Genomic DNA, 23923 nt, shown 5'->3' with positions numbered 1-23923 from the left:
AGAGAGAGAGAGAGAGAGAGAGAGAGAGAGAAGGAGGGGGGAACCACAAACACAACCTAACGAATAATCAATTACATCTAGGAAAGAAAAAACATTTATTACTTCCGACGCGATCAGATACCTCATAAGCCACATCACGACCAGCGCTCCCGTTGTCAAAATACGGTTCCCACGTAACATGAACATAAGTCCCCTTACTCAAGTATATATTAATCTATATTCTATTTTTGTTTCATATATTTGAAAAGAAGAAAACACGAAAAAAAAAAAAAAAAAAACCAGAGTGTTATGGTAAACTCGGTGATTTATTAAGTTCTGTGTATCTATAATGTTTACTTTTGATCAGTCGTTTAATTGATTTTTTTATGAGAGACTGTAATCTTCAGATAATTACCTTAATTAAAGAAGAATAGTAAAGGTCAGGCTAGGTAATTACTTAAATGAAAGTAAGATACAAGCTGAAAAAAGGAGAGTGACACAAGGGAAAAGTGGGATAGGTAAAAGGAAAATAGATGTAACAAGATGAAAAACTATATACTAAGGAGGAGGACAAAGAAGAACGAGAAGAAGGGCGAACGAAAGAAGAACAAGAAAAACAAGAGTAAGAACAAGCGAAAAAAAAGAAAGAAAAAGAATAATCATTATCACAATAAGAAAAGGAAAAAAGCAGGAGAAATAGAGGAAGACGAGGCAGAGAGATAATAAGAATAAGAATAAGAATAAGTAGGAAAATGAAAAGAAAGAAAAACACCACACTTAAATCGAAATATAATCCAAACTTAAAATAAATAAATAAATAAAATAAACTATTTTTTAAAAAATCTGTATTCAGATGCAATCTTACACGTCAGCGATTTGAGGAAAAAAATAAAATCCAGTTTTGACCGGAGCAAAATTCCACTTGTGTTTAGCGGCAAAGATAATCATTAAACTGACAGCTCAGACCTCTAAGTTATATCCTTCCGTAAATAACAACAATCGTGATGACATTGGATGATGGCTCTAAAATACTCTTAATGGTTTGTAATGAACAGGAAGTGTCCGGTAAAAAAAAAAGTATATTACATATGATTCAACGGGAATTTACAAAACACAGATGTAAAAAGGTGTTTGTATATCTATTATTTCAAACAACAGTGTAAGTATTCTGTACACGCATATATAAATAATAGCTGTATTTTGTGTACATATATTGCAAATACACACACACACACACACACACACACACACCGCTTTTCCTTTTTTGCCGGATAATCCTGATGACAGTATCATTTTCATGGAGAAATGTCATAACAAAGTCTATAAAAACAGAAAAAATTGAATTCCAGCCAATATACCCTGACGATAACCACGATTCTAACATTGACCCCCACCCACACATCCCCCAGAATATAAACAGTGCATAAATTCGTGAAGGAGCCTGCCCCCCCCCCCCCCCCCTCCTACTGCGCTACGGTACTCGCAGACAACAGCTGTTACTCTCCCCGACCGGTCGTTGACGTGGATTCTACGGACAGCCTATACCCAAGGTCCCTGTATACATACTTATATAGACCTTGGATATATCTTGCCCAAGGTTGCTTCTCGTCGGGTACTTCTGTGCATCGCCAGCTTTGGGATATAAGATTTGAGGGTGTGCGAGTCCAAAGATGTATTTAGGCCAATAGCATTTATTAAATATTTTATTAATCTAAGATTTCATCAATAATATAAACATCGATATGTTCACTTTAATGTATTACAGTCATGAGGTAGGGGCAAATTAACGTTAGTATATCAAAGTTCATGTTAAAGATGAAGGTTAAAATTGACAATAAAATGTATTGTCTGATAATTGGTCTGGGACACACATGCACTTTCGTGTATAAACATACGCGCACGTGCGTGTGTGTGTTTTCTGAAGTATATCTTGGCACATACGATCCGCACGCTCATGCATGCGCAAATAGATCTCTTACACCATTATCCTACCAGACAATAACACACAAAAGAAGATAAGCCACACCTGTGCACACAAAAAGCTTAAAGACCTGTTGGGTATCACAAACAAGCACCTAACAACTGCATGACAATTCGCTGTGTCATATTGTTTATGCGTTGGTGTTGATGACAAAGTATGTTTTCCCTTCATGTGTTTGTTTTAACTGTATTGCTCTTGCGGTTATTTTATAAATTTTTTTTTTTTTTAAATGTGACGAATAATTCTAGTGAGAAGTATAGGGCTAATAACTAGTAAAGAAAATGGAAGTCACATTCCTAGTGCTGTTTGTAATCACAATAAAGTTTACAGCAATATGCTAACAATGGCAATTTGATAAGAATACAATACTGGCAACTACAACAATAATTACAAAACAATAATAATAAGAGTAATAATGATAACATTGATAAGAATGATGATGACAACGACGACGACGACGATGATGATGATGATGATGATGATGATGATGATGATGATGATGATGGTGATGGTGATGGTGATGGTGATGATGATGATGACACAGCAACAGCAATAATAATGATAAGATACCAGATACCGTCGTTGCAAATATCATTATGATATATATTATTATGTTCATGATCATTACGAAATAAAGGAAAAAATAGAGTTATTTAGAAGTTTATTAACGTTCAGTGACCCGGAAAAAATATTTTAACAGTAACAATGAAAAATCATAGTGGCATATGTTTACTTAGTTATTATGAAAAGAATCTCCACTTTGCAACGAAATTTGTGTGACCGTGTAAAGAATAAACAAATGTTACAAGACTTTAAACTTGCTTATTTTAGCTAACTAAAAGAGCTGTAAGAAAATAATGTTTTTGAAAGTTGCACCAATGGTTTAAAATACGCTTTTAAAATGGCTTAAAACACTGTTAGAAATTATATTGGAATGCTAATCGGAAGTTTGGTAGTAATTCTATTCGTAGTATGTGATTTGAAGTCTGCACTTCCGTAGACATCTTGAGAGGGCGTTGAAATCTCTGATAATTTCAACATTTAATTATTTTTAATAGTCATAATAATTACCATCCGCATAAAATGCAAATTTCACTTGAAATTATTCTGTGAGAATTTTTTTTCCTTTTTTGAACTACTATATCTGTTCAAGATACGTATGTGTAAAAGAAGCAAAATACTTTTGTCACCCTTAAAAAGGCAGCAAACTCACCATTTTCTTCCGCGATTAAGTAGAAAATGTAAAATTGAAGGGCTAACTAAAATGTTTTTTTTATTATACTCACTCTCTGTAGATCGTGTGTCACCGGAGATCACATTATACATTAATGGCAGTTCTACAAACCTGAAAAAGAAAGCAATAAATATAAAATTTATCCTAAAGATAATTAGCAAGCATATTATGATTTGTTAATATATTTAATTGCACGACTTATTGCTGTTAGAATTACAAGCCGCGTCACACAAGAACCCAATATCGCAGATTGACAGCAATGACAGGAAAACAGTTTCCATTTCCACTAAAATTCTCGTGATTGTTAGGTAGTCTAACATTAATCCTTCTTCCTTCCTTTTTTCTGACTGTTTCTCATTCACATCCACACATTACATCTATCTTTCGTACATTCGCCTTTTTTCTCTCTCTGTCACTTGTTATATTCAATTCACACACACACACACACACACACACACACACACACACACACACACACACACACACACACACACACACACACACACACACACACACACACACACACACACACACACACACACACACACACACACACACACACACACACACACACACACACACACACACACACACACACACACACACACACACACACACACACGCCCTGGTCTCTTTCTCTCCCTCCCCCTATTACTTATCTCCTTTCTCATCGCCAGTATATGATAAGGCAGAACAAGTCGACATTATTTCCTTTCACGCAGCAGGCTTGAAAGACAGCCGTGTGTAACTAGGTTATGCTGTGAAACGGGTGGCGCCCTGAGGCCAACATATGCCTGCTAAGCGAAGTACGTTGCGAACAAGCTGTTTAAGAATTTTCGTCGCCATTCTCGGGATTTCCTTCATGATAAATTTACGTTGTCAAAACTGATGATGCATCGCTGGTAATAAGTCTAGCATTTCTGGAAGTTGTATTTATATTTTATCATAATTCCAAGGAAACAGATTTTTGTTTGCGGTACCCAATTTGAAAATGAACTATTCAATCAATCAGTTATTAGGTTTTGATATCAATCGTTTTCATGTTTATATCACACTTGTCATCTTTTTAATTGCAAATACAAAACCTAGCTTTGTGATAAAAGAAATATATAAGTAAATGGGAAAAGATTAGCATGCATTGCGTTAATCTAATTCTTTCTCCCTTTGAGGAAACACCTGAAGTGTTGGTTCCGTTACAAGGCAACAGATGGCGTATGATCAACGGTCCCGAGTCTGGCAATTATCATACCAAGGAGTCTGGCAGCTTAGGGAAGTTCAAGGTTTTTTACGTTTCGAAAATAAAACAAAACCTGAGCAACGAAGCTTTTACGAATATAATCAATGTCTATTCTATGTATATTCAGATAACGTCGAGAGCCAGCCACCCGAAACGAGACAAGCGGAGTATAACGTTGAGTATAATACATTGCTTCATTCTCGGCACCGGAAGTCAAGGCCATTCAGGTGACCGCGAGCCGGAAGCGTCGAGGTCACGTGGACAAGGGCGAACCATCGAGATCACGACATCATTGGAATGATCACATTATTTTCGATAATCTATTCACTTTCATTGATATGGTTATTGACACCCTTTCGCCATAAAGGAAAAAAAAAAAAAAACATCACAATACCAACACCTCTTTTGTGTTAAAGTAGGTAACATAATAGCTAATTTTACATTCATTTGTACTTCCTTTGTGGTGCGACCTTCACTAGACTCGACTGTTTATTGTGTGAATTTATTTGATCATTTTATATAGTAACTAAATTGACAAAATCCTACTCTTCATTTAGAATAATAACAAAGTTTAGGAAGTCTTCAATTTGCATAAAAATGAAAGCTAACCCTATATACAAGAAACCAATGGAGATTAAGAGATCAACGCTCAAGCAATCTGAACACAATAGAAAATGTACACAGTGTGCGTGACGTTGTGTGTGTACTAAACTCCCAGAACGTGTTACCCGAGCTTGCTTCCGACACGTGCATATGCATCTTTGCATGAAATTCACTGAAGAGAGGACGAAGCAATGTGAATCGGGTGTTTATATCAATGGCGGTGGTCATGCCAACTGTGCTTCCTATTTGGTTTCCTCTCTTTCAGCTCTTGTGTGTGTGTGTTTGCGCTTCTACACTTGTTTCTTTGTACTTGCTTTACGTGTACGTGATAAAATTAATTCTCCCTAACAACAACAACAGCAACGAGAATAACAACAACAGCGACAATAACAAAAACAGCAACGACAACAACAAGAATGAATTATATCCTAACAAATTTTAGCCGGGAACATAATGTCATTAATGAGATTATAGAAAACGCGGGAGTGACTATACACAGAAAACGGAAAGCTCTACCAGACGCTGACTTTGAAGGATAACTTAAACATATGGCAGGTGACGCCTTCAGAAAACAACGTCCCTTCTGACGTTAACCGTTTGTTTGTGTTGCTTGATGATCAAATAACTAGACTCTGCACCTAAAATTATGATGATTTTATGGTCGCAATTTAGTAATTCAAGGGATTCGTTGTTTGTAAACACACAATTTGTTCACCTTAGTTTCAAAAAAGTTAACATCAAAAGAGAGAATCCATTCACGAACATAACCGAATACAGTCAAGCTGGAAGCACTGAACAAGCATGCTATTTTTTGCTTATTAATATGGTGATGAGTTTCTTCATGCTGTTAGCACCAGCGTGGCTCCGAACTCACAGCCACAACAATGCTTTTGGCTTAACGAGAAACTTTAATCGCATTTCGACTTACTGGCCCACTTTATTTTCTGTATTCTCTCGTCTTTTTCATCTCCTGCCTTCCATATTTATATTTTCTTTTATTTGTTTCTCTCCTTTGTTTAGGAAAAAGCAGGGAAACAGTAACTACTGATAGAAAACCATAAACAATCCATTCTCCATTTTCTTCTTTCCTTATTCTTGCTCTTTTTTATTTCTAAATCTTAGCCACGCATAAGCGATACGAAATTGATCTGATATCGCATTAGACGACTGGGTTAGAGAACGGAAATCAAAGTAATATCGAAACAAGAGACAGGGATATTTTGCAACCAACTGCAACACATGCTAACTGAAGTCTGAGCTGTACGAAATTGCTCGCTGTTTAAAGTTAAGTTGAAAAATTCACACTGATTAATTCCAGGTGCGATTTGGTCCGACGGCGAAAGGTTTGTTTGCGTTCCATGACAAGCTTTATTTTTGCTGTTGTTTTGAGAGTTGGAGAGTAAACTATATTTATGAAAACAGTTGAAAATGTGTAAATATATATATATATATATATATATATATATATATATAAAGAGAGAGAGAGAGAGAGAGAGAGAGAGAGAGCAGAAGGAGAGAGAGAGAAACAAACTGACTAACAAACCGATATAGAGAGAGCCAAAACAAAAATGACAGAAACATAAGCAACGGCAAAAAGAGAAAAAAACGGAGACGACGAAAACGAAAAAAAAAAAGAGAAAAAAAGAAAGAATCGAAATCGTCCTAAAACGCATTATTTCTACGTCAAGAAACACCACAGCCTAAGACCTCACCCCCCCCCCCCCCTTCTGCACTCCGTTCCTCACCGGGTCTCGTTCGCATCAATCACGGGGGCGAGGGTTGGGGGGGGGGGGTATGCCGTTCTTTCCTCCCTCGCAGCTTTTTTACATCGAGCCTTCATTCCTCCTTTCCTCCATCCCCCCCTTATTCTTTCTTCCATTCCTCCTTTATCAGTTTCTCCATTCCAATCTCATCCAGTCAACCTTTCCCCATTCCTCGTTTACTCTGATCTCCAATCCTCCTTTCTCCATTCCTTCTTTTCTCGTTCCTCTTTTTTTCTTACTTTTCCCCTTTCCTCCGTTCCTCTGCCTTTTGGCTGGGAGGGCAGGGAATACCTTTGGTTGAATTTTTCTTTCTCTTTTCCAGGAGATGGCGTGGAGGGGGTGATGACTTGTATGTTTCTTCGGTAACAGTAACCTGTACTTGTCTTTCAGTTCACTTGTTCCGTTCTATCTAATTTAACTACGCGCACACAGACGCTACTATTTGTGCCACGGCGGCGACTTCCCCTACTACTCCTGTGTTTGACCTTTTAAAGGGTATAGGTTGTTTTCTCGCCTTGAGATCAGGGTTCGAGCCAGCAGTAGGAGCGTAGGTATTTTGGAAATGTATATGTGTGTGTGTGTGTGTGTGTGTGTGTGTGTGTGTGTGTGTGTGTGTGTGTGTGTGTGTGTGTGTGTACAGTGTGTTGCTGGGGTTGTTTTAATCATCGTGCTATTCTTTATATTTTCATATATTTATCTGATATATCTACAACAGATACAGTGGATATAGCACCGATGATATTAAAAAAGAAAACAAAAATCTAAAGGACTCGACCATAAATATATATTTCTTCGTTTTTTTCCAGCGTGCGTGCGTTAACAGCTCCAGCAACATTTCAAGATGTTCACCAAAATAGATTTGCAACCCAGTTCTCCGCGCACCGTGTCCCGTCTCCTCTCTTTACGGCCTCCTCGCATGATGCCACGGGGTTAACGAGCCTTCGATGATCACCCTCCGGTTTCACTCTGCGTTAAACTCCTCACCCTCATGCACACCTCATACTTCTCGATCTCACCCTCACGCACACTTCACCCTTCAAAGGCAATCACCCTCACGCACCCTTCACCCTTTCGTCCACGCTCATCTCTCACACGCACCCTTCGTCCACCTATGACTATATCCCTATAAAACCTTCCATTCAGTCACCCTTAACTACATCGCCCCTTAGAGCACCCCACCTATTTCCCTTTATTGTCCACCCTCATCCTTCCACCCTTGAGAGCCCACGCCCACAATTTTCACGGGGATTAAAACTGCGATCGACAATACGTGCTGGAGCAGGTAATGGGCGTGAGAGCTTGTGTGAGCGGAATCACCTTTTTTGTCTCATCCTGTTTTCATTTATTTTTTTCTATCTTTAGGTTTTAGCGATAGAGGAAGAAGAAGAGGCTAATCTGTTGAGTTCATCTGATGTGTATTGTGTGTGCGCGCGCGCGTGCGTGTATGTGTGTATGTGTGTGTGTTTTGTGAGCGCGCGTGCATGGGTGTGTGTGTAGATATGTGGACTTCTCCATTATTTATGTTTCACTAAGTATATGTATCACGCACTTTAGCTCTATAAGTGTTTAGAGAATCTCAAATCACTCTACGATACATAACTGCCGTTGCACAAAGTAGAGTACACTTTCTAAAAGAAAGATGTTACTAAACGCTTGCAATAAATCTTTATCAGGTCTTTGTAACTGCACTGAAGCCGTTTTCACCGTTTAGTTCAGTACATCGTCATTCTCAACATGGTAACAAGTGAAATAATTAAAACAGAGAACATACCCATAACGTAAGCCGATGATCCTCCGAGACACAAAACACAAACGGTATCAAAACCACCTTTTCTGCTTAAGAAATCAATATTCCACTAACAGTTGGAAGACCACAGTTTCTGTTACGGTTTCACTTCCACATCTCCCGAAGTGGCAGTCACTCTCTTTTCTATGTTCTCATTAAAGATTATAAAAAAAAACATTAATTAGCTTTAGAGCAGTACATCCATCACAGAATTTTCACAAGAAACACTTGTCTTATCTCTCCCACGCTTGTGGAGGACCTAGAACGCTCTCTTGTCTCTCCCACGTTATCTTAGGAAGACTTAGAACGCTAGCTTATCTCTCCCACACACAAGGAGGACCTAGAACTCTCTCTCGTCTCTCCCACGCTGAAGGAGGAGGACCCAAGACGAGGAGCCACACGGACCAAAGACTCACTGAGAGGACTTCGCTCAGATGCTCGTGGTTCTGGAGGCTTTCCTCTTGGCCACACTCTTGTTCGGCCACACCCACGGAAGGCCTGGGGAGGGGGGGGGTGAGGAAGGGGAGGTGGAGGAAGGGGGGTATGGGAGGGGAGGTGGAGGAAGGGGGGTGAGGGAGGGGAGGTGGAGGAAAGTGGGTGAGGGAGGGGAGGTGGAGGAAGGGGGGTGAGGGAGGGGAGGTGGAGGAAAGGGGGTGAGGGAGGGGAGGTGGAGGAAAGGGGGTGAGGGAGGGGAGGTGGAGGAAAGGGGTGAGGAAGGGGAGGTGGAGGAAAGGGGGTGGGAGAGAAGAGGTGGAGGAAAGTGGGTGAGGGAGGGGAGGTGGAGGAAAGTGAGTGAGGGAGGGGGTAATGGGGGGAAGGGTGGATGCGCTGAGGGAGGGAAAGGTAGGAGGAAGGCGGATGAGAGAGGGGTGGTGGGAGGAAAGGGGGGCGAGGGATGGAGGAAAGTGAGGTGAAAAAAAAGAGATGAAAGAGGGAAGGAGGGTGAGGGGGAAGAGAAGGGAGACGAAATACAAGGGAGAGAGATGTGAACAGAAGTAGAGAGATGGAAGAAGGGAAGGAGAGAGAAGAAAAAAGAGGATGGGTAGAAAGGAAGGACGAAACAAAATAAGGAAGGGAAAGTGGGAGGAGGTAAAGTAAGAGAAGATAGGGAAAATGCGAATAATAGAGAATGTAGATGCACAAAGAGAACTACAAGGTGAATCAAGACACCAAACAAAAGAAATGAGAAAAGACGGGAAGAGAAAATAAATATAATGGAAAGAAAATGATAAGGCGGTATTCTATGATGACTTGATATTTCACGGCTAGGTTTTGGCGGTCAGTGTGTATAATAGTTCGCGTGATTTCACATATTATCGAGGGTCTGGCGGAAGGTGTCGGTTGGTACGAAGCAAACCTGTCGAGGTTACGAGGTGTATGAAAAGCTGTAGAGTTACGTAACATGCATGACATTAGGAATAACAAATAAAGACTCCTTATTTGCATATAGAAAACGATTTCACGAGTATAGCAGCGAATGTTTCTCACCTGGACGTAGCAAACGATCTCATTTTCATAGAAAACGGCAACAATACAGGGTCTCTCTACCTCCGAATGGGAAGACAATTATTTCTTGCTATATTTACCCTTATATCTTCACCAGATTTTCAAATCCAAATAATGTATTTTTCGAATCTCCAATGGTCCGCGACCTCCAACACAACAGCCAAACAAAAATTTAGTGAAATCGCGTCGTAAAAATGCATTTCTAATCTCTCTCAAATCACGCAATGGATGACCGCCTCACGAAATCAAAAGAAAATGGTTAATGGCAACTGAAATGAAAGCTTTCGCATCGACCGGGCTTCTAACAACGACGCTAAAGAAAAGGGTAATAATGAGAGTGAGTGAGTGAGGGAGAGAGGGAGGGAGGGAGAGAGGGAGAGGGAGAGGGAGAGGGAGAGGGAGAGGGAGAGAGGGAGAGGGAGAGAGGGAGGGAGGGAGAGAGGGAGAGGGAGAGAGGGAGAGGGAGAGGGAGAAATAGAGAGAGAGAGAGAGAGAGAGAGAGAGAGAGAGAGAGAGAGAGAGAGAGAGAGAGAGAGAGAGAGAGAGAGAGAGAGAGAGGGAAGAAGGGAGGGACAAAGAAAGAAAGAAAGAGAGATAGAGAGAGAGGAAGGGGGGGGGGGGGGCAGAGAAGGAAAAGGTGGAGGCAGATACACGGACAGAGATAGTAGGAGAGAGAGAATAACACATAAAAGGGAGAGAGAGAGAGAGAGAGAGAGAGAGAGAGAGAGAGAGAGAGAGAGAGAGAGAGAGAGAGAGAGAGAGAGAGAGAGAGAGAGAGAGAGAGAGAGACCTAGAGCCAAAGACAGATACCCTGACCTAGAGATCTAGAGATATGCGTGCTGTAGACCGTTACACCGGATATTGATTCCTGTGATAATCTTAAGGCCAGAGCTGTCTCCTCTAATGGCAAAGCTGATGCACGCGATGTTGTGTTCTCGTGGGATAAAAGACATGAAGTAATTAAGAAAAAGAAGAGATCAAACAGGAGACATGAATCACGTATATGAAATAAACGTATAGATAGATATGATAGGTATACAGAGATAGAACCAATATTAATCCATCAATTAGATATGATAAGTATACAGAGATAGAACCAATATTAATCCATCAATTAATTTATTCATATGTTCTCTATATCTGTCTGGATGTGTGTGAAGTATATATGCATTTAAAAGGGAAAAAAACAAAACCAAAAGAATGGCACGAACCCACGTACAAAATCAACAGACATAAAACTGCAAAGGTTCATAATTGCTCAACGCTCAAGTACTAAAGCCCAAACCTCGATATTTTACTGTTAAATTCTAAACTTAAAAAAAAATCACTGATACTAATTTTATGTTTTTTCCTGCCTCTCTAATTCTCACGACAAATATAAATCTTTATTGCCACACGGTAATTAGTTGTACCTTGTGACACCGTATCCCACAAATCTCAAAAGTACGAAATTTAGGGTGTAAATGCTTTCACTTTAATTGTAGGAGGGTGTGTGGGGGGGTCCAACATAGCCGATATATAAAAAAAGATGTATGAGGAATAGATAGCACCGAACGCAAACTGACATGCGACTTCTGTTACGCAACATATGTGGGGATTAGCCGGTAGGGAGTGTCTTTTATTTACTGTTAGGTGTCCATCGGAGCTGAAAAATAGACGGTCCGCAATTCATGACTCCTTTTTTTTTTCTTTTTTTTTTCATTGAAGGGAGTTCGTGGTAAGGGTACTGGACATGTGTTGTTGACATGCTGTATCCTGTTGACGCATTCTCAAAGTAGGCTATTTACTCTATGTGAAAGGTATTTGAGAAATGAAGATGAGTCGTAATAAATTTTGTCACTGAGGCAGCTCCCTCCCTCCCCCTCCCCACTTAACCTCCCACAACCCTTTCCCTTCACCCTCCTTCTCTCCCTCCCACCTACACCTTTCCCCTTCCTTTTCCAACCTCCCTATCCTCCCTTCCCTCCCTCACACCTACCCCTCACCCCTGTAGCCACCCTGCCCGTTCCCCTCCTCTCTCCCTGCCTCTCTACCCCCCTCCCCACCACCCTCGCTTCCCCGCTCCCCGGCCAGGAAATACAATTAATCAAGTACCGTACGACACGCGTGACCGAATCCGTGGAAAGAAAGGCTATTGACCATTACATTTTTTTTACCTTTTTTTTTTCTCTCACACTCTCTCGCGTCTCTTTCTTCGGTTAACGTCACAGAGTTCGCGGAGTAACGTCTCTCTTTCCGTATAACGTTTTTTTTTACCTCCAACTCACCATGTTCCAATAAGGTGTTTTTTTTTCTGCCTCTTCGATGCTCCGTTGACTTTTTCTCTGTCTTTTTTTTTTTTTTTTTTTTTTTTGGTCTTAATGATGTGGTTAAGCCTCCGTGCGTAGCGATAGAGGTGTTATGGAATTGTTACTTGTAAGGACCAATATAAGTGTCATTGTCAACAGAGTAGGTATACGTGTAAAAGGACTAACTCTTATATCAGTGATAATAAGATTTGTATGGGCAGTGTTGAGAACTCATCACAACGGCCTATTTTATATCAATCCTTGAAAAACAAAAGGACTCAAAACTGAAGATGATAATAATAATTCTGCATTCATCCAAGCACTCATACATATCCGTTTTCTGTTGAATCTCCAGGACGTTTTCAGTTGAATATACTCCACCGTTTTCTGTTGAATCTCCGGCAGCGATGTCCATCCGCGAGGGCTTTCTATTTGAACATAATTATTCAAGCATTACGACGCGATCTCCAGAATAACGGCCGAGGAGCAACCACGTGTTAGCTTAATAGAGAGGCTCGAGTGTGTGCCGCCCGCTCGGCAGTCCACTCGGCAGCGATTAGAGAAGACGTGAAAGTGTTTATTGCATAAGGATCCCTTTACTCTGGCAAAGCTCCTTTAATGCTCTGTGGGCTGAGGGCGACCGCGAACCGAGACGAACGACTCTGAGGTGACAAGCTATGGCGCGGAGACGAAGTGGCTTGTCATTAGCATTCAAGAAAAAGGATGCAACTTTAATATCGTGTATATATATATATATATATATACACACACATATATTTTGTGTGTGTGGGCATGCATTTATATATATATATATATATATATACATATATATACATGTTACTATATATATAATATATATATATATATATATATATATATATATATATATATATGGGTATCTAAATGTATGCAGTATACAATCATCACATCATAATATATACATATACATGTGCATAGATATACAAATATACAAAGGTATATGTATGTGCGAGTGTATGTCTGTGTATATTTGCATATCCACGTATGCATATATATCTATACATATATATATATATATATATATATATATATGTATATTCATTCGCACAAATAAGAATATGAAAAAGGGAACAGACTCACCTGCACATCACACCCTGGCAGCGCATCCACCAACGGAGCACATCACTCAGATCCTACTTATCTCCTTTTCGATATCAACGAACACTCTTTCTGCCAAATTTCCTTCTCTCTGTTTTTTTCTTGGTCAAATCGCAACAGCGTTTCACAGCCGAGGTGAGAACGCGGGAAGTTAGTTTCATATATATTTCTGCAGACGTTACTCTCTTTTTCTGGAAAGTTCTTCGGCAACCTTTCACTTTGCGTTGAAAATATGATCATTAGTGACGGATCGGCGGAAATGCTCACACACTTTTGGGCATTTGTGTTAATATATTATTTCATATGCGTATATGTATATATGCGAAGAACACACAGGCACATATGTATAATCCAAAAATATACATTAAGTATATTTATTCAAATGTGAATATCTATCTATCTACCTGTCTATCTATATCTATCTGCATATGTATGTATACATATGTGTATATACATATTTATATATACATATTTATATATACAACACCCACACACACAAACATATATATATATATATATATATATATATATAATATATGTATGTATGTATTCATGTAAGTATATACTGTACATATACATATATATACATATATATAAATACATACATACATATATATATGTATATATACACACGCACACATTATATATATATATATATATATATATATATATATATATATATAATAACACTTAATTGCACACACACACACACACACACACACACACACACACACACACACCCACACACACACACACATACACACACACACACACACATTGATACGTGCATCTGTGTATAAGTGTATATATATGTGTGTGTGTGTGTGTGTGTGTGTGTGTGTGTGTGTGTGTGTGTGTGTGTGTGTGTGTGGTTGTGTGTTTGTTTCTTTCTTTTCGTGTGTGTTTTTTTTTTTTGTGTGTGTGTATGGGTGTAAAAACATACACACAATAAATTTATGTAATAAATATATAATTACACACACACACACACACACACACACACACACACACACACATATATATATATATATATATATATATATATGAGCATATATATGAATTTGTAGACATGAGTGTTTGCATTCCAATACAATCAAGAAAATATTTTTACCCTACGCGGTCTAACGACAATGCAGAAGTTTGGACATAAACACACTCACGCGCATGCGCATATGTATATATATTCATATTTATGTATATATATCCACACACACACACCACAATATAATGTGTATATATATATTTATTTATTTATATGCGCATATATACAACACACACACACAAACTTGTGTATTTGTGTGGGTGTGCGTGTGTTCAAATATATTTATATTCCAGTACAAACAAATCTAAATGAAGAATGTATTTACCCCTGCTAACTTCGAAATTACCTGCCACAAACATCATCAAGCACATGGTCAAGGCTGTATTTACATAATTGCCTAACATTCTGTCATACAGTGTACAAGAGCTCATGCATTAAGAGCACAAAGAAATGAAGCATAACAGAAAATTAACTTATTCAGCGACTAATTCCCACGTGCTAGTTTTAGCATATTAATCACACGTAGCCTGATTACATACGTTCTTTATCATTAGCGTGAATTGGAGGATTAATTGAATTTGGGTTAATGCATTTATGTCGTATTTCAACCGGGGGAGGGGGGGGGGGTGATAAAATTAGGGCGGAAACATACTGTTTGGATATGATTTTTCTCCTCGTCACTATGTTTAAAGTAATACTTCCTCTACATAAACAGATTAAGATTGAAACAAAAAAATGTCTGACAATCACCAGAAGTTATAAAATCAAATAAAAAAAAACATTAAATTCATTTCCGTTTGTTGTAATATGAACCCTTTTTACTACTTAAAAAAAAAAACACTGTTTCGAACTACATCCGCCATATTGTTTAATTGTTCCTGATTCGTTGTACTGTCGTTCAGATATTTTTCGGCACTTTTATTCACTCATGGGCACTGATCAATGATTTTTTTTCATGGTCACTCCTATGGTGTGTATATTATTACGTATGTCACTCCATTTTACTCTATATACAACTTATATATATTTATCTTTCATCACTTCTTAAGCAATTTGTTCAAAGACTTTGTTTCTTGAACCCACGATTCGTCTTTCGTTTTTCATACAACAGCCAATATCAATTATTGTTTTATTCTGTATGATCTGAAGATCATGAAATTGCACCAGATTATCAGTGATCTTCCGACTGTTCACAAACATTAAACGTCTTTTGATATGTTGCAGGATATTTTCAGTGTCCAAGATCCAGAGATTGCGGTTCTTATCACTATCGGCAATATGACTCATGTCCGTCCCATTGCCAATTTGTTGTGCAAATCATCCTCACTACACAAAACACAGTCCAATAAACAACAACACAGCAAGAAGAAGCAAAAACTGAAAATAAACACTGCACACTACACAGTATATATTGCACTGCCGCTCCGTACCTCCCGAGAACGCCTCAGTATCGGTGGGTTGCTCAGAGCGCACTGCCCAGCCGCGCAAGGTCGCTGTCAGCTGTCTGGGCTAACTGGACTGAGTCTGACGGGGAGTCCAGCGTTCCAGAGCCCGGCTGTCTCTACTGGGGTAGGGGTGGGGGCTGCGGGATGGAGGTGAAGAAGGAAGGAGTTGGAGGAGGAGGGAGGAAGGGGAGGTAGTGGAGAGGGAGGAAGGAGGTGTTGGGGAGGACGAGGAGGTAGGGGAGGTGGGGTTGGTGGAGGTGGTGCGGTTGTTGGAGGAGGTGGAGGAGGTGGGGTAGGTGGAGGAGTAGTGATGAGGGGGGGGGAGTGGGGGAGGGAGGGGAGGTAACTGGAAGAACCGGAAGGCAAACTTGAAATTACGTTTATTGAACGTCCCGAGTAGGTCAGTCTGGACACGGGGAAAAATAAAGTCTGAAGCAATTTTCCTTCTCATGCAGCCATATTACAGGGCTGTGACTAACAAGCGTTTGTTCCTTTGACTGTTTCACCATTTGGCTCTTCCCTTTCTGACCGTGACGGGGCTGTCATTTAAATCATTTATTGCTGCATAAATCACAGAGCTTCACGTAATCTTCGCTCTAATGTCCTCTTATACCACGGTTCCGACATATCTTAAGGTCCCGCTGGCGAAGGCTGGCTCTGAAATCATATCACGTTGCAGGTTTCAATATTTCGCTCCAATTGCAGGCTAAGGCGATTTAGCGAATGACGGTCATGCATAAACACGTGACTTGTGTCCGTAATTATGATCCGTCTTTGTCACTCTTATTATCGTTGCCTCCGCTTCCTCTTCTCTTTTGTTTTCTTCCTGTCTGCAACGGTCCGAATCATCGCATAATTCAAATCATAACGGTTTTTGGTGTAATACAACCGCAAGCAGCTCTGTTATTCCTTAATTGTTATACTAATGAATTGCATAATGGGCTTGCCAACATAAAGAGTCTCGCCGAGGCCATTTTGAAATATATTTCCATTTATGTATATCTTCCTTTATTTCCCAGAAGAAAATACAACAAATGCATGCACGTAAGAAGAATATCAGCATTTCCCGCCAGCTGATGCTCCTGAGACTGTTCGACCACGAGTGCAGTTATGACGACTACAATGCATCCAGTTTTTTTTTTTATTCTGACTCCCGTGATGTCAAGGGAGATAGGGGATCTTAAATACAGTCATTATGTAACATACAGAAAGGGAGATCGAAAGACAGTTATGGAAGGTAGACTAGCAATTTCCTTTATATACCGTTTTGATATTTCCGTAACGTGGTAGGTCTGCGTCAGTTGGCAGGCCCGAGGGAGAGTAAGCGGGGTGTTTGTGTCAAAGGATGATGAGTGTGTTGAAAAAGAAAGAGGAGAAATAAGAGAAGAAACAAGACAAGTCATCCTTAACTAAAGATATAACAAAGACTACAATGGATGTTTAATAATCTTGCCGAAAGTATAAGCTCATGTTTTTATTCAAAGCAAGAAATCCGCACATACTCGAGAAACACTGATAAATTGCTGTGAAACAGACGACAGCCAGTTCCTCATTCTTACAGCAACGTGTGTAATACGTAGGGTAGTTAAGCGTAAAAAAATGGTGCGTTTAGTTTCGTTTCATAGCTTCATGTTTATCTTTTGAGAAGCAACAACAACACCAATAATATGAATAATAACGATAATGATAATAATAATGATAATGGTAATATTGAAACACGCTTTAACACACTAAACAAAAACAACTGAGCCTTTATATTCGCATAAATCTCCAGGTCCTTTTTGATCAAACGGCAAAACATCAAAATTTAAAAAAATATATGACAACCAAGCAGTGATAATCAACTGTGCCCGTTAGAGATGCCCGTCAGGTTTACCATAAAATAAAAGCTGTTTTTTACGCATTTCTTCACAGAGTTGTTGGAAATATTCAGTGTCATATATATGCGAAAAGTCAACATGGGTGATTTCATTGGCAAGCTTGTGTTCATGTTATTTTTTCTATTATCAAATATTTTAATTTGTGATATAGATAGATATAGATATAAATATGTGTGTGTGTGTGTGTGTGTGTGTGTGTGTGTGTGTGTGTGTGTGTGTGTGTGTGTGTGTGTGTGTGTACGCCTGCGTGCGTGTATCCATGTAATGTGTGCATGTATACCAAGGCTCGTGACTCTCGCCTAGTAAAGCAATATCTATTTTTAAGAAAATATCTATCACCAAACATAATATCCCCCTCGTGGCTGTTCTTTCGTATCCAAAGGTCATCTGGACAATAAAATAAATCGAATCCATTAAACTCAGACGGCTTGGATTAAACATCAGTCTCTCTGGGTTATTTGCGTGCCTGGGGATGTATCCGTTGATATGATATAATTAGATGGATTAGCATCATTATCTTAGAAGAAAATCTTATTTAATTAAATATTGATTCTCGTGAGGTTATATATAGAAATGTGAGAAAAAAATTCTCCTCTCTCTCTCTCTGTCTCTCTCTTTCTTTATTTATATCTCTCTCTCTTTCTCTCTCTCTCTCTCTCTCTCTCTCTCTCTCTCTCTCTCTCTCTCTCTCTCTCTCTCTCTCTCTCTCTCTCTCTCTCTCGCTCTCTCTCTCTCTCTCTCTCTCTCTATATATATATATATATATATACATACATATTATATATAATATATTATATATATGTATATATAATATATATAATGTATTATATATATACACATGTGTGTGTGTGTGTGTGTGTGTGTGTGTGTGTGTGTGTGTGTGTGTGTGTGTGTGTGTGTGTGTGTGTGTGTGTGTATGTATGTTATTTACGTGCAGGAAAAAAAAACAATCATTACGATACAATTAATAACCACAGTAATGTAAAAAACTTATATATATTTTGTTCAAACATCATAAACCACGCCAGTGAGAGTATAGACAAGAGATCAAACAGAAAGTTACTACGAAAGAAATTCACTGGACCATAATATGACTTTGCAATATACGAACAACAGTAACGGTGTTGGTGTTAACCCTGTTATTTATCGGTTACGAAGATACTGTTCCTCATTCTAACCACGATACGATGATGAAGGTGATAGGAGAGTGTTAAATGTACTAGAAACTATTATAAACTTTGTATTTGTGATATGGAGGATTGGAAATGATGCATCTGGGTCTGTAATTTCATAGTGTTTTTGATGTGTTACTGTTTTGATCTGTGACTGTAGTAAAAAGGCTATGATATCCGGTGATGATCTGCGCTTCCTGTGACATATCGAACCATCCCTACTCAGACAATATGTTGTAATTCTCTTTTTTTCTAATCTTTTTCGTTGATTTTTCTTATTTTAAATGTCACAGGTTTGAAGAAGAAAAAAAAAATAACATGCGGAGTGGCCAAGGTTCACATTATTCATTGAAATATATAAAAAAAGGTACTTCCTGATATCAATTTCATACTTTGTGAAGATCCAACCATGCATATATAATTAATGCAGTGACAATTTTTAACATAATTTTCAACAGGGGAATTAGCTTCATTTATATTTCTCATGAAAAAATATGTATACTGATATGTTTTTTTCTGGCATGTTAGAAATGCTTCTTAAGTTATCGCGAATTTGTAAAAGAAATTGATAGAATACTTAAAGAATATGTAAAAGTATCATCGAAAAAGAAAACGGGAAGCAGGGCCTTTCACAGAAAATGAGCCTGTAGCTAAATATCATGGGTGACTCAAGAAAAAAGCAGGCGTCGCTACAAGAGGTGTTTCCTATTTTTTATATTTTTATGAAACTCCATTTTGTGACTTCCTTTTCAAAAGCCATTGGTTTTATTTATACTAACCCATATTTCACTCTATCCACACTACTGTGCACTATAGCAAACACACACACAAATACATGCACACATAAATACACACACACACAAACACATGCACACATAAATACACACACACACACACACACACACACACACACACACACACACACACACATACACACACACACACATAAATACACGCACATACACATAAATACACACAAACATGCACAAACACACACACACAGATATATACATACGGACACACACATATAACTTTCTCTCTCTTCCTCTCTCTCCCCCCTCTCTCTCCCTCCCCCCTCTCCCTCTCCATTTTCCTCTCCTCTTCATCTCTCCTCTTCATCTCCCTCTTCATCTCCCTCTTCCTCTTAGTCTGATAGTTTAACGGTCTATTCATCTATACACCTATTTCTACTTCTACCTTGTTTACCATTGCATCTGTTAGGATTAATATGATACTTTCCCTGGCTTGTGCAAATGGGAAGCACAAGATGAAAAATAGATTTAAAAAAGACAAAAGAAGAAGGAGGATAAAAAAGAAAAAAAGAAAGAGAAAAAACGAGAGAGCGAAAAAAAATACTCTACTGACAAAACGTAAAATAGAAGAGAAGGAGGGGGAAGAAAAGAAACGGGAGGAAGAAAAGAAATAAAAGAGAAGGAGGAAGAAGAAAAGAAACGAGAGAAAGAAGAGAAAAGGAGAATACTAAACTGACATAACGTAAACACCGAGACACAGGAACCTAGAGGCAAGAACTAGTGAAATTTAGTATGCTCTCGCTGGATTACGTAATGACGTCGCGACGCCAATTTAACATCTGTCTCGTTTGCTTTTCCGTGTGAATCTCTCCTTTCCTTTCTATCTACTTTTTTTATTCGTCTCTATATTCCCCTCTCTCTGTACTACTACTAATGATAGTAATAACAACAATAACAGCAACAACAAAACAATAATAAAAGTAATAATTATAAAGATAATAACAACAATAATAAAAGTAATAATTATAAAGATAATAACAACAATAATAAAATAAACAACAACAATAATGATAATAATATTAACAATATCCATCACCACCCACACCCACAAACACCACTTCCTAAGCGCCACCACCACCTCCAACACAACACCTAACTCACCTGAAATCGGGCGACGTCTCCACCAGCAGCTTGACGCACTCGAGGCATCCTCTGGCGGCGGCGTAGTGGAGGGCGAGAGCTCCTCCTTGAGTGCGGTCTATGCCTGGCATCCCGGCGTCGAGGAGCAGCCAGCGCAGTACGTTCAGGCGGCCGTATCTGCAACGAGAGGGAAGCATTATTGGAAGGGTGGAAGGGGTTACATAAACAATGCTTTGTGAAGAGAAATATTATGCTGGTTTTGGAAATATGTTTTCCTGAACCTTAAGACTACTTTTACTTTAGCCTGAAAATAAAACATTAATGTAGATCAGAAAACGAGTCCTTTTTTCCCTAGAAGAATAAAAAGAGAAAATTGAATGCCAGAAGTAATGGACAGGAAATAACCCATTTATTTGATTGGACTATTTACGTTTGTAAATGAAACATCATTTGGCGATATGAAAGCGAGAGTGACTATATCTAACGTTTTCTTTGATCTTGTGTTTCGTGAGAAATTTCTTCTTTGTTTTCTAAATATTGTTTTTCTTTATGGTATGTTCGAGTAAATGTAACAGTGTGCGTGCGTGTGTGTGTGTGCGCGCGTACGTGGGCGTGTTTGCGATTCCCATAATCCGAATTGTATTGTTCTAACCAGTCATTAATTGTATTGTTCTGTACCGCAATTAACCCTCTCTCAGCCAAGGTTTACGAACCACAGAGCTGACAAACATCGACCAAAACGTCGCATCGTATACATTGCCGCCATAAAAAAGAGCGAATTCCAATAGACACGGTGTTGAAGGTAAATAGTTACATAGACATTGTGGTTTAGTTAATCTCCCTGCGGTTTGCCCAATCTTCGCGAACCTCGTCTTTTCATGATGAGGACTGCATTGTACGCATGACGTGCCTAGCGATCTTGTGGTTCGGCTCTTCAATCATGCGGCAGTATTACTCACTTTGGATTATTATACAGGAAGGAAAATGTACTATGCTGATTGCTATGCTGAGTGCTTTGAATTCTTACATTAGTTGGATGATGGAAAGTTAATTCTGGTTCTTGTAATGTATTATTAAGTGCATGATTAAAGGAAGTTATACATTTAATTTTATCTTAATATCATAAGTATCTCATGACGCAAATCACCTAATACATGATCTCTTCTAAAAAAGGAATTTTATTTTCAGATCTTTACTTTCACCAATTAAAATCACTTTCATCTGCGGGAAGCAAGATGCGGTATTAAAGAAATATTAAATTGTTATCGTGAAGGCATGAAAAATTCAATTTCGTACTTTCCTTTACAGTTATCTTTCTCCCCCCTCCCCCCCATAAAACATACCCTATTGGTTTCTGTATCACTGATTTGTAACTTATAACTTATTCCATAAAAGTTTTTTCATAAAATATACATCACTGATTCCAACTTGTGCTTATAACTTACGTCTACGTATTCCCGCACAGCCAAATCGATAAAATATTCTTCATCAGTCCATATTTTCTTGCTAATTAATTCAGTGTTTAGAACAAATGGAATTCCCTTTCGATTAGAGATTAATAAAAACAAAAAACTGAAATGTGTATGTCCATGAAGTCTGCAAGTTCTTTTACTTTCCAATGCAGGTTAATTGTTCCATTTTCTTATCAGGTGTTGAGAATCTTATTATGTTTCGAGAAGAAGAGAATGCGTGTGTGTGTGTGTGTGTGTGTGTGTGTGTGTGTGTGTGTGTGTGTGTGTGTGTGTGTGTGTGTGTGTGTGTGTGTGTGTGTGTGTGTGTGTGTGTGTGTGTCTGCGTTTGCGTGTATGTATGTGTACGTATGCATGTACGTGCATAACTCCTGCATTCATAAGTGCATTTATTCCCTCCCATTTTGATATCTTAACAGAAGGTCTTTCCTTTCTCTCCCGACCAGTTATTCGGGTCGGTTTTGGCTAATAAATTTCGTGTCAGACAAATTTACGCAACGTTTAAAAGGTCAGCGGAACACAGCACCAGAAGCTCTCAAAATTATTGTTATTTTTTCCTCAGAATTTTGCATCTCCGAATTCAAGGATTGTTAATTTGCATGAGAATAGACAATTTTAAGAAATGTCAGTTCCAAGTTAATATGAAGGCATTTGGTTAAAAAATGGTATATTTGCATCAGGAAAAGTGTTCAAAAAGTACATAAATATCATAGACATTTCCTTGCCCTTTACATATTTTTTTCATGGCATATTCTGTGTTATGAAACTTGCATATATCTTAAAATCACTTTCAGAGGAACCAGTTTGGTCGGGATGATAATGCAGACACATACTTACACAATGTGCAACAGTTTCCGAATATGTAAAAGACCCAAGCAATACCAAAACATATATATAATATCATGGGAGGAAGAAGAAGAAAAGGAAAAATAAGGAGGAGGGGAGAGGGAAGGGGAAGAGGAGGGGAGGGAAGGGAAGGGGAGGGGAGGGGAGGGGAGGGGAGGAAGGGGAGGGGAGGGGAGGGGAAGAGGAGAGGAAGGGGAGGGAGAGAAAAAGAAGAAGAAGAAGAAGAAGAAGAAAAAGAAAAATAAGGAGGAGGTGGAGAAAGAGAAGAAAAAGGAGTAGTGGGAAGAAGAAGACAGGGGAGGGAGGAAAACAAGAAGAAAATGACGAAGAAGGAGCGGAGGTGGAGTAGAAGATGGGGAAATACGAAAAAAAGAAAATGTAAAAGACGAAGGAGGTGAGGAATTGGAAGAAGATGCAGGAGACAATGAAGATGAAGAAGAAAAAAATAATAAAAATAAGATGAAAACAATGAAGATGAAGCATGGCAGAAGAAGAATTAAGGATAACAGTCCAAGAATAGAACAGGAGAAAGAAAGAAAGAGAGAAAGAAGAAAAAAGAAATGAAATATCCTTCCATCACCCCCATAGACATCGTCACCCATCGTCTGACGCCACGCCCCTTTCTGTGAAAGTGGAACATACCCTGCCAGGCCTAAAATCCCT

The 23923-nt window shown here is 38.8% G+C and overlaps 1 protein-coding gene across 2 annotated transcripts in view; it reads right to left on the bottom strand.

Moving 5' to 3' along the window:
* LOC125040587 (espin-like) overlaps nt 1-23923 on the bottom strand; it is a 341831-nt gene that overhangs the window by 105779 nt on the left and 212129 nt on the right. For both annotated transcript variants that reach the window (XM_047635209.1, XM_047635210.1), the window contains one exon: nt 20967-21122. In XM_047635209.1, coding sequence (XP_047491165.1) covers nt 20967-21122 — 156 coding nt within the window. The remainder of the gene's footprint in view (nt 1-20966; nt 21123-23923) is intronic.

Source organism: Penaeus chinensis, chromosome 29, assembly GCF_019202785.1.
Source record: "Penaeus chinensis breed Huanghai No. 1 chromosome 29, ASM1920278v2, whole genome shotgun sequence".
Classification (NCBI taxonomy): domain Eukaryota; kingdom Metazoa; phylum Arthropoda; class Malacostraca; order Decapoda; family Penaeidae; genus Penaeus; species Penaeus chinensis.
This window is presented reverse-complemented; position numbering and strand designations above follow the sequence as displayed.